The 16,439-nt window shown below is 36.4% G+C and overlaps 1 protein-coding gene across 4 annotated transcripts; it reads left to right on the top strand.

The window, feature by feature from the left end:
* The first annotated feature begins 1,616 nt into the window (after positions 1–1,616).
* Positions 1,617–15,961, top strand: LOC100780664 (stress response protein NST1). 4 transcript variants are annotated; one of them, XR_005887950.1, is made up of 8 exons: positions 1,617–2,595; positions 5,806–6,334; positions 6,510–6,715; positions 6,800–6,831; positions 6,919–8,172; positions 8,289–8,415; positions 11,626–13,578; positions 13,761–14,041. XR_005887950.1 is itself a non-coding variant. In XM_006594514.4 (6 exons), the coding sequence occupies exons 1-6, from the start codon at positions 1,881–1,883 to the stop codon at positions 8,316–8,318; spliced, it is 2,766 nt and encodes a 921-aa protein (XP_006594577.1). In that variant the 5' UTR covers positions 1,618–1,880; the 3' UTR covers positions 8,319–8,720. The 4 variants fall into 4 exon arrangements, 1 of the variants encoding a protein (XP_006594577.1); XR_417681.4 differs by lacking the exons at positions 11,626–13,578; positions 13,761–14,041 and adding an exon at positions 15,746–15,961; XR_005887949.1 differs by having other exon boundaries at positions 11,626–14,041.
* The last annotated feature ends 478 nt before the right edge of the window (positions 15,962–16,439 follow it).

Genomic DNA, 16,439 nt, shown 5'->3' on the forward strand with positions numbered 1-16,439 from the left:
ATAATATCGTAAATGAAATAGGACATATATAAAAAATTGGTGTTTAGCTAAGGGGGCGAGGTTTCAGGCTAGTCACTAGGTTTTTGATTACATACCACAGTGTATTCAAAGCATTATTAATGCAGATGTGAATTGAGTTTTATGTTTTAAAAAAACAAACACGCCATTAGAGTGTGTTTATATTTTAATTACAAACTCGTTGAATGCCAATCGACTAACTTTATCAATCATGGTAATCAGTATTAGACGATATTGAATGTGATACGTAATGTGTATGATATGCAAGCAGACTCTTAGATTGGAATTCTCAATCTATATGATAATTATCTTACAATTTGATCATAACGACTGACTTCGATTTGAAAAAAAATATTCAAGAAACTCACTCTTAGTTTGAGTAATTAAAACCAAATAAAATAAACAAAATTAGCCATATGATAAATTATCTCTAAATGCACGTGTACATAAATAAATTACAAGTCAAAATTATTCAGTGTTACTACACGCACCCAACGAAATTGCCGATACACCTAACAATTTTACATTTTTCCAATTTTGTCCTTTCATCATACGGATACGGATGAACTTCATCTATATGAGTACATCTATACTGATGTAGTGTCATACGAATGTAGCCCAATTCAAAAGTTTTTTTTTTAAATTTGTTTTGAAAAATATTTGTGATGAATTAATTAAAAATTAATGGCCCAAGCAAGAATCAAACCTGTAATTTTCAAGTTATTAGCCTAACGCTCTAACCAACTGAGTTAATGAGTTAATTACATTATAAAATAAATAATGTTACTGTACATAACACTAAAATTTATAATGTATATTTAATACGCATGTAAATTTAAATAATAAATTTTTTGACAATTAATTTTGATATAAATCATACGAATTAGTTAATCCGTATATTTTTTTATAAATAAAAAATATTTACTATTACAAGATTTAATATATATATTAAATTTTGTAATAGTAAATTTTTTTTAATGCACAAATGATAATTTAACATATTAATAATTAAAAAAATAAAACTTTAAGGAATTAAAAAAAAGTAAAAAACCAATATGGATGAATTTCATCCATATGATTGATACGGATGAAGTTCATCCGTATAAAGCATACAGATGAACTTGATCCGTATGCTTTATATAGATGAACTTCATTCATATAAATTATATGAATCAACTTGATTGGTATGTTTTATATAAATGAACTTTATATTTATGGATCAACTTCATCCGTATAATTCATATGGATCAAGTTGATCTGTATGTGAAAAATTACTTATAGATCATCACTTAATAAGAAAAAATAACTTAAAAAGAAATAATGAGACGAGAACATTTTGGATATTAAGAAAAAATATTGGGAGTGTACCTAGCAACACCCAAGTTATTCTTGTTGTAATGTTTGCGGTATAAGGCCCAAAACTTGTCGGAAGGTACATGCGCGCATCCAAATGCATAACCAGAAGGGAAATGGACTTATTAAAAAATAATAAATTATACTCGTACATTTTTTTCAAATTACACCCTAAAAAAATTGAGTAAAATTGTTGGGTTTGGACTAGAAAAAGAAAGAGACTAGGGTTATCGAGCGACACGTAGGAGAGAAGACGTGGTGGGTGGGCTCTACCTCTGGAAGCAGGATTCTGACGGACACGTCAGCGCGGAGCTTTCTGATTCATTCTTGTGTTGTGTTGCTATATATCAGTATCATCAGTAACGACGAGTTTGGGTTTGGTTTCTGTGTTGCGTTGTGTGTCTCCGCCCCTTGCCACTGCTTGATTTCCAATTCGATTTAGGGATTCCCTGCGCAGAGTTTTAACCTCTTTCTCTCATTCTCTGCGCTTCCAAATCCAATTCAATCCAATGTCGCTCCCCGATTCTCCCGTCGCCAACGATGACGAAATCGATCCATCGCTTGACGAAGAAGAAGAAGAAGAAGAAGAAGAAGAAGAAGAAGAAGAAGAAGAAGAAGAAGAAGAAGAAGAAATAGAGGAGGAGGAAGAGGAGGAGGAGGAAGAAGTCGAGGAAGAAGTGGAGGAGGAAGAGGTAGAAGGAGAAGAAGTAGAAGAAGACGAGGTTGATGAAGAAGAGGAAGAGGAAGAGGAAGTGGTCGAGGAAGAAGTAGAAGAGGAAGAGGAAGAGGAAGAATTAGAAGAGATAGAGGTGGAGGAAGAAGAAGAGGAGAGCGAACAACGAGCAGAAGAAATGGAGGAGGAAGAGGAAGAAGAAGTCGAAGTGGAAGAGGAGGGGGAGGAAGAAGAAGTCGAAGAGGAGGAGGAGGGGGAGGAAGAAGAAGTCGAAGAGGAGGAGGAGGAAGAAGAAGTCGAAGTCGAGGAGGAGGAGGAGGAGGAAGAAGAAGTCGAAGTCGAAGAGAAGGAGGAGAAAGAAGATGAGGAACAACAACAACAACAGCAAGAGACAGTGGAGGAGAAGAAGGAAGAGCGACAACAGCAACAAGAAGCAGAAGAAGCAGTGAAGGAACAACAAAAAAAACAACAACAAGAAGCAATGGAGGAGAAGGAGGAGGACAAATTGGCGGTGCCAGGTTCTCCACTCGATGCCGATAAGGATCGCCAAGGTTTTTCTTCTCATAAATTAATAGTGATTTTCATTCTTAATTTTATCCACTATATGCCATGTTTTTGTTTTCCTTTTCCTTTTCGATGCTGTGTTGCTCATTGCTCTCTCTGGTGCTGCCTCACATGTTGATTGTCATTGAGTTTATGTGGTTTTTGACTTTTGTGTATTAACATATCAAATGGCATTGTTGTTTCAACTTTTTTCTGAAAACAAAGAAAAACTACCTGTGTATTAAAAGTGCTGAAAAGGAGGAGGGAAATTTCAACTTTTCCCCAAAAGAACATCTCAAAATGATTCTGTTTCGATGGTCAAAATTGGGTTTTTCAAAATGCCTCACTCTAGCACCGTGAAAGGCTGCTATCCACAATGACTGCTGTTAATAAAAACACTGCCATTCAAACTTTGTGGTGGCACCATTGCTGCTCCACAATTGTTGAATGCTACCAATCGTGAATGCATGAGAAAATGGAAACTCTAGGTGTACGGATATAGTGGAAGAGTTGTGTTTTACCTTTCAGAGAAGCCGTTTGGTATGAATATATTGATATGCAAAGTAACTGTTAAAATTAAGAGAAATCAAAGGTATAATGAACTGAAAACTGTGTGTCAGAGGATGCTATGTTTCCTCAAAGGTATAATCAAAGTAACCATGTTTATATAGGTTAAATACATTAATTACACATAAATAGAGGATGTTATGTTTCCTTTAAATCAAATATAATGTGCCTATAAACCGCTATTATTAATATAATCAAAATATTAATTTTGAATTTCGACACTCCCCTTCAAGCTGAAGCTTACCAAGCTTTAGCTTGTTACAAGAAAATAATCTATTTCCAACAAATAAATAAAAACATAAAAATTGAGTTCCACCAAAAAACAATAGGATGTTTCCAAAGTTGGAGAACATTACTAGAAAAAATATCTTTGCCAGATAGCTGGAATGATCATCAGCAGAGAAAATTCTGGCAAGCATAGCAGGGTCTGTTCTTCTTGAAACCACATTTGGAAGCTTCAAACTAATAATGTTGGAGACCCAAATTATTTAAATAGAAGGTGAGACCAATGCAGCTGGACAAAGTCGTTGGGACTAGACACTAGAGCACCTGAGACATAGTCGCATCTGGGACAAAGACTAGGGCCAATGCATCTAGGACATAGACATGGGCATCTAGGACATAGCAAGTTGTTATGGCCCAATTCACTTAAGTCCATATTCTCTTGTTGTTAGGCCCAATAGGAACATGCATGTCTTTCATTAATAGTGTTGATTTTATTATATCAGAAAGTATAGAAAATATGAATCAATTAGGAGATTCTAGAATGAGGTTTGTTGCTGAGTTTGTTAGGAAATTGTGGAGCGTGTTATGGTAGTGCATAGTGCAGGTTAGTATCATGTTGCAACTATAAATTGAATGTAATGGTGCTGTAAAAGGAAAGAGAAGAATGAATTCAGAATTTAGTTTCTATTTCCTTTCCTCCTTCTAATTTCTATGGAGTTCTCCCTTACTTGAAAAGGGCCATGTATCACAAGGCTAGTGGAAGCCATTGTCGAGAGAGACATGAACCAAAAATGCAAAATACGTAAAAAGTGTACTGCACACTGCCCAAAATTGCAAACCAAACAGTACCTAAACCATCGGTTTACAAATAAAGTACTGGTAAACGAGCTCAAATCAGGATGAAACTTGGAGGGTTGGATTGCATTGGGTGGGCGACCTAGGCACCAGAGTTGCAGCCAGAAATAGTGCCAGACACACCGGAAAAGATGCTGTTTGGTGCTTGTCTGGCGCAACAGAGATCAGGTACGTGGGGTGTGCATGAAGGGTTGGCTGAGCAAGCGGTTGCCGGGGATGGACAGATTGGCAACCAGCAAGTTGAACAATGGTTTTGCCAGTTGGAAAGGTCATTGGAGTTGCGATGCTAGCGATGGCCGGAAAAGTTGTCAGAAATTGGAAAAAAATGAAAAAGATCGTTGGAAAAGGTGTGGTGAGTAGAAGGGTGCACCGGGGACAGTGGGTCTTTGGTGAGGTACGACTTTCTTTATACCTCTACCAAGCTCAGATACCATGTTAAAAATAGGAGAAAACAGAGGTATAATGAACTGAAAACCGTGTTAGAGTACACAATGGATGCGTGTTTGTATAGGTTAAATACATTAATTACTATTGGAAAAAATTGAAGTCCCACATTGGTTAAAGATAAAGCCAAGATAGAATATTTAAGTGAGGGACAACCCTCACCCCTTGAGCTAGCTTTTGAGGTTAAGTTAGGCCTAAACTCATATTCTAAAAATCTAAGATGATATTAGAGCATATCCAAGATTAATTTAAAAGGCCACCCACCATGTTATCCACGCACCAGCCTAAAAAGTGCTGGATGTGAGGGGATGTATTGGAAAAAATCCAAGTCCCACACCGGCTAAAGATAAAGCCAAGATAGAATATATAAGTGAGGAGTAACCCTCACCCCTTGAGCTAGCTTTTGGAGTTGAGTTAGGCCTAAACTCACGTTTTAAAAATCTAAGAATTACAAATAAATTGAGGGTATTATGTCTCCTCTAAATCAAAGATAATGTGCCGATAAACCTCTATTATTATTAATAGAATCAAAATATTAATTCTTCTTTTCAACAGTAACAAATGAAAATTTTGACCGATCAGAGAATTAAATAATCATGCAGTCCTTTGGTGAACCTTGAAGCAGAATGTTCACATCTTTGAGGATGTCTCTTTGTTACTAATTTACTTTATGATACGATTTTGTTTGTTTTTGGCTTCTTTTTGGTGTTCTGTCCATGGCTGTTTCAAAAGAGTTACTATTCTAAATGTACAAGCAGATTGGCTGGCCACACTTCTTTCTTGAGTTGCTTCTTGTTTTCATATTTTAGAGAACATCTTGACCTACCTTAGCTTTACTTTCCTCTTTTCTTTCAGTGTCTAATCACCTCCAGATATGTGTGTACTTGTGTATTTAGAAACAAGTTAACTTGTTACGTATTTTCATCCTTTAATAATTATGGATATAGAAAAAATAATAGTTTGTATTTAGGAACAAATAATTATATAAGGTCAAATTATTTGAAGTCCTATATCAACAAGAGGATAGTTGGGACACTCGTCAGGACCTTTTGTCTATTTGGTTTCCTTTTTTTTTTTTCTGTATGCATCTTTCATATTCTTGATTTAATTTTTATCTTCTATTGTAGATTCGAGCCAACATATGGAGTTTGAGGGGCAAGACAAAATCTTGGGACCAGTTTCTTCTGTGGCTGAAAACCCTGAAGTGATGCCACCATCTAGTATGCATTGCTTGGAAGAGAATGATGCCATGCTAAAAAAAAGTGAGATACCTACATTGGAAAAGGACGAGCTTCCCCTGAAATATGAATTTTCGAGCCATCCAAAATCAAGAGAAAATCTGACTTCTGTTGAAGATTACAGAAGTCAAGTATTCGATGTTGAAGTTGAAAATGCTGGATCGCTTCTGCAGAATGAAACATTTGGAGGATACAGTGAGCCAGGTTGCAATAGCAAAGCTAATTTATGTGGTGATAATAATATTGATTCCAGGGCCAGGGCCACCAAGTCATCTAGTGATACTGTACAAGATATGGTTATTGGCCCCCTACCAAGAGATTGCCTTGTTGAAGATTCTAATGGTGGTCAGAATTCTAGAATCAAAATCATGCAGTCGGAGATAGAGTCAAGGGATAATGTGAAACAAATGACATCAAGGTCTGTTCATTTTAGTTTGTTTTGTTCTTCTACATTGTAATAGAGTAAAGTTTAATTTATACAAACATGCTGTCTCTTCCAGAAGTAGTTTTCTGTCCTTTACCAATTTGTTTAAATTAGTTTGCACATAGTTTCTAACCATTAAGTTTTACTGATTAACTCCTCCTGATAGCAGGACTAGAAGTCTGTCTCCTGGTGCTGAGATTAAAGATGGAAACAAACGCCCCAGAATTATATGTGATTTTTTTGCTAAAGGATGGTGTATCAGAGGTAGTTCTTGTAGCTTTCTTCATATAAAAGATACTGGGGCCAATATTGACCAGGAGGCTGAAGCAGACTTAGTTACTACTCATCAGAAGAGACAGTTGAAAGTGGAAGAAGGTATGTCATGTAACTTGTTTGTTCAAGCTGTTCAGGAATCTGCTCTGTAACCATATTTCTAATAAAGATATTGCCCTGTAACAGGTGTTAGGGAAAATGTTGAGAGATCAAGGATGGTTAGTACTCTAGTTTCATTTACTGCTTAACTTGAAAACATATCTGCAATGCATTCTTCTGAATTTCCTTTCAATATGAGCATGCAGAATCAGCAAGAAGCAACTCCTAGTTGGCATCCATCTCAAGAAAAACAGAAGTTTCCGCTGAGGGACAACTTGGTTCCAGAGAATAGATTTCCATTTAGTGCATCAGACAACTATTTTAGCTCAAATCTTTCTTTGACTTCAACTCGTGCAGATGGAATGGCTACTCTTAGGAACCAACATATGTACAAACGATATACTTCCACACTTTTGAGCCATTCACCAAATTCGAGCCTGGTTTCTCAATTTCCAGCTTCAAGTATGCCACTCTCCCAGCAGATTCTAGCCCAATCAGGACGTTCACTGTCTTTTAGTAATGTGGATTCTAAAAAATTTTTGAACACTGACAAAGAATATCTCACATCTAAGTCCACTTTCTCTGGTTCTGGTTCTGGTTCAGGGCGGGAAGATTTTTCTCTTGTTAATTTGTCTAGGGTTCCATCATATCCTGCTGGATATAAATCAAAAATCTGTTCTTATGATTGGGAACCTTCTGTGCCCTTTCGACCATCTTTTTTTATTACTTCTATGAATGTATCATCTCCTGGAGATCTTTATGACCCTCTTCGTGATAGCATTGAAATACCTAATATAGGAGATGGGTCTTTGAAGGCTTCCCTTTTAATTCATGGATCAAATATACAGGCATCATCACAGGTTCGGACATATGGTGATTCTGCTGTAGTTGGGAAACACATGGCCAATCTTAATGATGACAAAAGTTCTGTATCATCTCATAATAAATTTTGTGAAAATGAGCCAAATAAAAATTGTCTTCCTCGTGAAAAAGATTGTCTTCCACCTGAAACAGAGATAACATCAGGAACTTATGTACACTATCAAGGTAAAATGGGCATGGGGCAACATACCTTTGAGGTTGCAGATAATAAAAAAAAAGAGAGAGATTTGACTGAGTGTGATGCTAGATGTCATGGTGAAGGATCAGGGCGTAAAAAGAAGAGAGTAGACAGGGATAAGAAAAATCATGAAATGGATGTCGACTTTCAGATGGATGGCAGCATGCAGAAGGAATCGAAGGCACTGAAATTTTTCCGCGCGGTTCTTATTGATCATGTTAAAGAGTTGTTAAAACCAGCTTGGCACGAGGGTCGTCTTAGCAAGGACACACATATAATGATAGTCAAAAAATCAGTTGACAAGGTTGTTAACACCTTGGAACCCCATCAGATTCCGACCATAGATACTGCTAAGCAATATGTTTCTTCAAGTCAGGTGAAAATTGCAAAGCTGGTTAATGTAAGTGTTTTATCCCCTTTTATATAAGTGTTAGTGATTTTTCAATGAAAGTGCAAGGATATTGTTGTTTGATTGTGATATGTCTTTCATTTGACAGAATTATCTTTGATTTGCAGGGATATGTCAATAAATATGGCAAATCTTGATATGCAAGCCAAACACCTTTTTTGTACAGTTTCTGATCAGTTGGCTGATCCTAGTTCATGAAAAGTTCTGTCTGAGGCTCTCTTTTTCATACAGAAGGTTGATTTGGAATGTTTTGGTTTTGAATTTTCTTTCAAATATTTGCTTATTGTTATATCCATGCCTTCTCTTGCTTATTCCATTCTAGAGAAAACTTGCATGAATTGCTTTGTTTGTGAGGATACCTTAGTTCCCTTAATTTACATAATTAGATTTAGTTGTTTAATAACATTTTTGTTTTTTGTATATATATTGATGTCCTGTACTATATAGTTCAGTGCTTTAAATCCTGGATAGCGGTGTGTATCGGTCGGCTCCAAAAATGCTATAGCAGGAGCAGGATAGCCACTGTTTTGAAATATTTATTTAGTTTATATAATGTATACTATATACATTAATTCTCAAAATGATAAAAATTATTGAAAATTCATGACATACATAATTAATAATAAAAAGTCACAGGTTTCTTAAACAAAAGATGTAAATAAATAAGTTAAACACAAGTTTCCTAGATAGGAATAATCAAACATCATCTTCTAAACCCAAGTCTTTATCATTTTCACTATTATTACAGCTGTAGATTGTCTTCCTCCTCTTGAACTTCATCAACTTCTAATTCTGCTGAAGGTGTAGCAGCAACACCTCTCCTCAGTCTTTTGCTCGCTGCCTAGTGTATGTTAAAAGTCTCATCCACACTCCACAGCAGCTAAATTGGCAATAGCTCCCCAAGTCAAGTTGTCATTATGAAAAACCAAATCATCTTTGGCATCTATCTCTTCCTTTTTCTCCTACTAACCATTTGTTACTACTTTACTGATATATATATATATATATATATATATATATATATATATATATATATATATATATATGTATGTATGTATGTATGTATGTATGTATGTATGTATATGTATTCCGCCTATATTTTTTCATAGCCAGTCCCAAGCTTGGGTTAAGGAGGACGGTTAGATCCTCAACAGCCAATAATGTAAAACTCGTTATACCAAACATGAATTATTCATGACAAATTCCTGCTAATGTTAGGTTGTTACCTGGAAAAACCCCAAAATACCCTCACCAACGATTACAAAATGAAGTTACTTTGGGGATTCTAGAAGGGCTTAATTGTCGTGGGAGCAAAACGCCTCAAGAGCAGGATTGTGGATGCCCCGCCTGCGGCTATTGCGGTCGCTCTGTCTGCGTCATGAAATCGAGATGAACATTGTCTACACCACACCTTGTTGTTGTTTAGCCCCACTCCACCCTATCGTGGCCACTTCAGCCATTATTTACTATTGCTTTTTTAGCTGTAGCCTTCATCCTAATGCCCTCTTGTATCGAGTTTATGCAATGGGCAGCACATAGAGTTCAATACAAAAGTTTTCTCTTGGCTTCTGAAAATTTCACTAAGACTGGAATCAATAAACTTAAATGAGTAACAAACTAACAATTAATTAAAATTATGAAACTAATAAAAAATAATTTTTACCAGCCAACAAATAATTACTTTTGTTGTCCATAATCAGTTGCGCAACATTTTATTCTCCAATCTCCTTAACAAGACTATTCAAGAGCTCTAATAATTTCTTCTTGGTCTTCATGCACACAGAAGCATCAACATTCTTCACAAACATTGATCCCCTGGACAATTCACCAAATTTTTTTATCAAGGTTCTATTCCTTTTATCCATCCTTGCATCCTACGTAATTGAACATTCATACAATACACGTTCTTCATGACTCTTTCAACAATCCCTATGTGTATTCCAAATCCTTATAGGATGGAACTCTACACTCATAGTAGCTTGGAACCTTTAGACGAGGGCCCTAATTCCCAATCGCCTCAACCATTAATTTGAACTTTTTTGAATTTACAACATTAGATAGTTCTTAGTTTAGCTTCGTTGTCACTAGCGTGATTTTATGCTTATTTGCTTCTTGACTTTCCCCAGTTTGATGGTTTCTCTTCTATCTCAACTTGGTCTTGCAACTCATTCATGTTTGCATATTTTTCTTCTTGTTTCTTCTGATAGGCTTCCCTCAACAATGCTTACTTTAGGTGGAGTTTTCTACTTTTCTTACAAGCTCCAACGTTATTCCTCATTCCCATTTAGTGTCTTTTGGCCCTAGTAATTCCCTCGATAGTTGTTTTCTCACAAAAATTACATGTTATTGCCTTGTTATCTTTGAAACTATTCCACTATTGTGCCATGTCAAGATAATTTGGGCTTAACCAATCCACTATAAGACAATGATGATGCAGTTGTAAATCCTTCCTTTTGAGAGGATGTTTCCATGTCTGAAGAAGAAGAGGCAATGGTTACTGAATTGAGAAGAGTGAGGCAGAGGTTTGTTAAAGAGAATAAAGAAGAGAGTCTAGATGCAGTTGTTAGAGGCACCAGTGGCCATACACTATTGTTGGGAAGAAGAGAATTCTCAAGAGAGAAACAAGGTCGTGAGATGTCATACACATAACAAGGGTTGGATATAGAGAGAATGTGATCATGTGAGAAACTACAACTCTTCGATTGATTATAAGCAAAATACTTTTTTGGAAATTGAAATCCCAAAAATAGCAACCAAACAAGCCTGTTAGTGTTCAAAGTTTTTGTTTTCAATCAACACATAGTGCTACAACTTTTATTTTGTTTGTGATGTGCACTACACTAAACTGCTATGCTACAATGGCCCCTATAGTGGCAAGGTGCCACTCCACCACATAGCTATAGCAGCCTTATAGCATGCTATTTAAAACCTTGATATAGTTTAAAAGGATTTCAGAAAAAAAAGGAGAGAAAATCTCAAACTTCAGAAATGGAGTTTTTGATATTAACCAACTCAACTGAAATCAGTTACATCTCTAGTATTTATACTAGAGCTAAACAACTATTACAACTGACAGTAGTAACTGTCCACTAACCTAAGATTAGGTTAGTTGAGGTTATCTATCATTACTAACATAGCTAACTGTAGTTTAGTAGTTATAACAGAACAGGGAGTAATTCTACTCATCTATTCTAATATAGTTTAACTAATTCCTAACATATAAAGAGACTAGAGCTTTAGAAGTTGCAATTTGTTGGAAAGGTCTTTTAATGTCCTAACTGTCAATCTTAGCATTCATATTTATCTGCTTATCAAGGTTTCTTGTTATGTTTATTATTGACTATAGAGAAAACTTTGCAAAATAACTGCAAGTTCAAGTCCCTCGGTAATGTGATGTATAGTTCTATTATTTTGTTTATCATAGTTTTTAGTTGCGAATTTCAGCTTCTTATCTTTATGGATGACATATCTGTGTTACTCTTCAACCATGGATTATGCTAATCAGGAGAAATTCTGAACTTTTTTCACTAAGGTAATCATCTCATTTTGCTTAATCATCAATAGTACTTTGTTCCATCATTTACACCTATGCCTATGTAAAATGTCATTTTTTTTTATATTTAAGACTTAGGTCAGCATTTTTTTATTTGGTTTGTGTCATGTATCAAGGGTTTTCTCATCCCTTCTGTCTTCTATGTTTCTCTTGATCATTGGCAATGTCTCAATTTTTGCAAAAAGTACCTAATTATTATATTAGATTTTATGAAAACGTGTGTCTAATTTAGACTAACACACTATCATATTTTTACTTAGATGAGTGGAATACAATAATAAATGCTAATAATGTCCTAATGACATGTTACATATGGTACTATGTGAATATTGTACTCGGTTAAGTGAGATTAGAGTGTGGAAGTTAGTAGTCAAGCTGTCAAGTGACAGCTGGCAGCTAACTGTTAGAAGCTTGCTCTGCAAGTCTCAGATCTCTATAAAAGCTACAGTGTAACTGAAACTGTCTGGGAGTGAAATTAGATCTCACAGTTCCACAAATTTTAGTTTCTTTCTCTCTCTCTCTCTCCTTCTAGTTTGGTATCTAGAGCTTGAAGGTCCTACAATGGCCGAATCTTCTCCTCCTCCTTCCACTACTTCTTCATTTTCTGCTTTCTCGCACTCAATATCTAAGAAGCTCACTGATTCAAACTTCTTGCAGTGGAGGCAACAAGTAGAACCAGTGATCAAAGCACATCAACTACATTGATATCTAGTGTGTCCGAATATTCCTCTTCGATATGCAAGTGAAGCTGATCAGGATTCAGGCGCTGTGAATCCTGCGTACACTGCATGGGAGATACAAGATCAAATACTCCTCACATAGCTTCCATCAGCTCTTTCTAGCTTGATTTTGTTGCGTGTTCTAGGGTCTGTTAACTCCTTTCAAGTGTGGGAGAAAATTCATGATCACTTTCAGAAGCTAACTCGAGTAAAAGCTCGTCAAATTCATAGAGTTGCGATCTACTACTCTTTATAACAAATCCGTTTCGGAATTTCTTTTGCGCATCAAAGCTTTGGCTAATGCGCTAGCTTCTGTCAGAGATCCGATCACACCGGCACAACATGTTGATGTTATCCTCAAAGGTTTACCTTTTGACTACAACTTAGTGATTTCAATCTTTGAAAGCAAATTTCAGTCGATGCAAACCGAGGAAGTTGAAGCTCTCCTTCTAGCGCACGAGATGCATTTGGAAAAGTTGTAGAAGAAGCTCACCTCTGAAACCGCTTCGCTAAATCTGACTGAAGTCCCTTCCTCAAAATCGCTACAACAATCCTCCTCCTCTGCTCAAGCAAATGTTGCTTCTGAAAATGCAAATTCAAACTACAACTCGAATTTTGGTTTTCGTGGCTCTGGACATGGTCGCGGCGGTGGCCGGGGTCGAGGTGGTTGGTTTGCTAATGTGCAGTGTGAAGTCTGTTTCAAGTACGGACATCTAGCCTCGGATTGCTATAGTCATTACGATCAGAATTATCAACCTCAAATACCTGCTAATTTTCAAGGATTTCAGATTTCTTTGAATCCTTGGAATTCATTCATTGCTGCACAGCAGAACTATGGAGCTTATCAACCTAACAGTTTCCCCATTTCTTCCAACTCATGGGGAATGATGCCAAAGCAAGTGCAATTCCCTTAGCAATTTCAACAATCTTAGCCTCAACAACAAGCACAAAATCTTCCCAGTGCTATGATCACCAATTGAGGAATACTTGGTGCATGTCCTACAACTAACAGCACTTGGTTCCCAGACTCGGGAGCATCCTATAATGTCACTGCAGATCAGAATAACATTCGCCAACCCAGCTCCTTTGAATGTCCAGACCAAATTTTCATTGGTGATGGACAAGGTCTGCACATTTCTTCCTCTGGATCCTGTTATTTTCAGTCACCTATTAAACCTAATGTCACTTTGTCATTGCATAGTTTGCTTCATGTTCCCTCAATCACCAAAAATCTGATCAGTGGCTTTGCTAAGGATAAATTAGTTTTCTTTGAGTTTCATGCTGACTATTGTCTTGTGAAATCTCAGGCAACTGAAGAAATTCTACTTTGAGGCCCAATGGGTTCTGATGGCTTGTACCAGTTTCCAAGCATCCACTTGCAGCCTTAGTCCAAGTTGTCTTTTCCAGCAAATTGTTTAGTCTCTAATTCTGATTCACAAACAACATCTGTATCTACTGTTCTTTGTCCTAGTTCTAGGTTTATGTGGCATGTCCGCTTGGGAGCGGACACTCCAATGATCATACTCTCAAACTTGTATTGAATCATTGTAATATACCCATATCAAATAAAGAGACTACTTTCTTTTGTTCTGCTGGCAAATGTCACAGGTTGCATGCTCCTTCTTTGTCCACTACTACTTACTCTAAACCTTTAGAACTTGTTTACAGTGATTTATGGGGACCTTCCTATCAATGGAATTGATTAGCAGAATATTAGTTATTAATTTAGACGGATTGCAGAATATTTGTTATCATTAGCACATATTTGTTGGCCATTCAAAACAGCAGATCTTACATGATTATACAGCTGTAATTATCTCCTTAATTAATTATCCCAGCTGTAGGATAACATTTATGGCAGATTGGCTATTTAATGCACAGATGTAGAAGTCAAATTGTATAAGCACTATTTAATGCAGAATTCTCCATAGGAGATAACACAGTTTTTCATCTGCAACTTTCTTATTCTAATATGGTATCAGTCTAGGTTGCGATCCTGTCATAGTTCTGTCCAAAATTCCTAGCCTCTTTGTTTTGCAAGACTATCCGGTTCTTGCTCCTTGTTCCTTTTGTGATTTCTTGCGTGATTAACTTTTTTTTTTCCTTAGCCTTATGTCTAGTGACAAGTATGATATCTTATTCATTTGCCTTAATGGCAAGAACCATTCTGTCTGGGCATTCCTGTTTCAGATATTTGTCAAAGGTAAGAACCTTTGGGGTCATGTTGATGGCACCAGTTCTGCTCTTAACAAAGAAAAAACCAGATGAATGAATATGTTGTGTGGGAAGTTAAGGATGCCCAAGTCATGACATGGATCATAGGCTTTGCTGATCCTCCTATTGTTCTCAATCTTTGACCATTCAACATTGCAGCCAAGATGTAGGCCTATCTCAAGAAGATTTATAGCCAAAATAATACTGCTAGAAGGTTCCAGCTGGAACATGAAATTGTCATATTTCAATAGGACAATGTCTGAAGATTTGTCAAATTGTGGTGCAACAAGTTCATGAGACTACAAAAGAGATCAATTTCTTATGAAATTGAGATTTGATTTTGAGGGTATTCGGTCCAATCTCATGAATAGAGCTCCTGTCCCATCCTTGGATACATCTCTCAATGAGCTTCTTCGTGAAAAAACAATGTCTCTTAACTCAAGCATCCATGGAACAATAAAAATCTGGCTTTTTTCCAGTTGCATATGCTGTACAAGGAAAACCTAAATGTCGAGACCTAAGTGTTGTACAATGTTTTTGTTGCAAATAACTTGGACATTTTGCTTCACACTATCCTAAAAAGTTTTTCAATTACTGCAAAAAAGATGGCCATATCATTAAAGAATGCCACATAAGACCACCAAGAAAAACTGAAGCAGCCTTTACTGCTGCGGTTGGTCCTTCTACTGTTGGTGGTTTTGCGAATCAAAATGCTCCTGCCTTTGTGCAACCAATGACCCTTGAAATGGTTCAACAAATAATAATTTTTGCATTTTCTGCTTTAGGACTTTCAGGTAAACCTTTTTCTTCTTGTACTCTGTGGTATTTTGACTCTGGTACATCCAATCACATGACTAACAGTGCTGAGTCCCTTAAAAATGTCAGAAGATATTCTGGTAACCTTCAAATTCATACTGTTGATGGAAACAGACTACCAATCACAACTATTAGTGACATTTCCTCCTCTTTAACCAATTGTTTTGTTTCCCCTGGTCTCACTTGCAATCTTATTTTTGTTGGTCAACTAGTTGATAATGATTGCAAAGTTGCATTCTCAAAATCTGGTTGTCTTGTGCAGGATCAACAATCAAGGAAGATGACCGTGAAGGGGCCTAAAGTCGGATGTCTTTTTCCTCTTTATTTCTCTCAATCTCAATGTTCTTTTTTGCCTTTTGTTTCTTGTAACTTAGCTATTGTTAATTTTCAAATATGGCATAAGTGCCTTGGTCACCCAAACTCTTATGTACTTCATGACTTACTGAAATCTAGTGTTCTTGGTAACAGAATTTTCCCATCTCTTAGTGCTGTTCAATTTGATTGCAACTCTTGCAAATTTGGGAAAAGTAAAATTTTACCATTTTCAATTCATAAATCAAAGGTAAATCAGCCTTTTGATATGATTTATAGTGATCTATGGGGGATTACACCGGTTATATCCCATGCTAATTACAAATACTTCATCACTTTTATTAATGACTATACCCATTTCACTTGGGCCTATTTTTTGTGCTCTAAAGATGAAGCATTCTCTGTTTTAAAAAATTTTCATGTCTATGTTCGGACCCAATTTTCTTCCAAGATTAAAATTTTGCATTCCGACAAGGGGGGGGGGGGGGATATACATCATTTGTTTCAGGAATTCTCGCAAACAAATAACGTTTTATCTCAAAGGTCATGTCCTTCCACACCCCAACAGAATGGGGTAGCTGAAAGGAAAAATTATCATCTTCTTGATGTTGTCCGTACCCTTTTGTTGGAATCTTTTGTGGCAC

This window comes from Glycine max, chromosome 13 (assembly GCF_000004515.6).
Source record: "Glycine max cultivar Williams 82 chromosome 13, Glycine_max_v4.0, whole genome shotgun sequence".
NCBI lineage: Eukaryota > Viridiplantae > Streptophyta > Magnoliopsida > Fabales > Fabaceae > Glycine > Glycine max.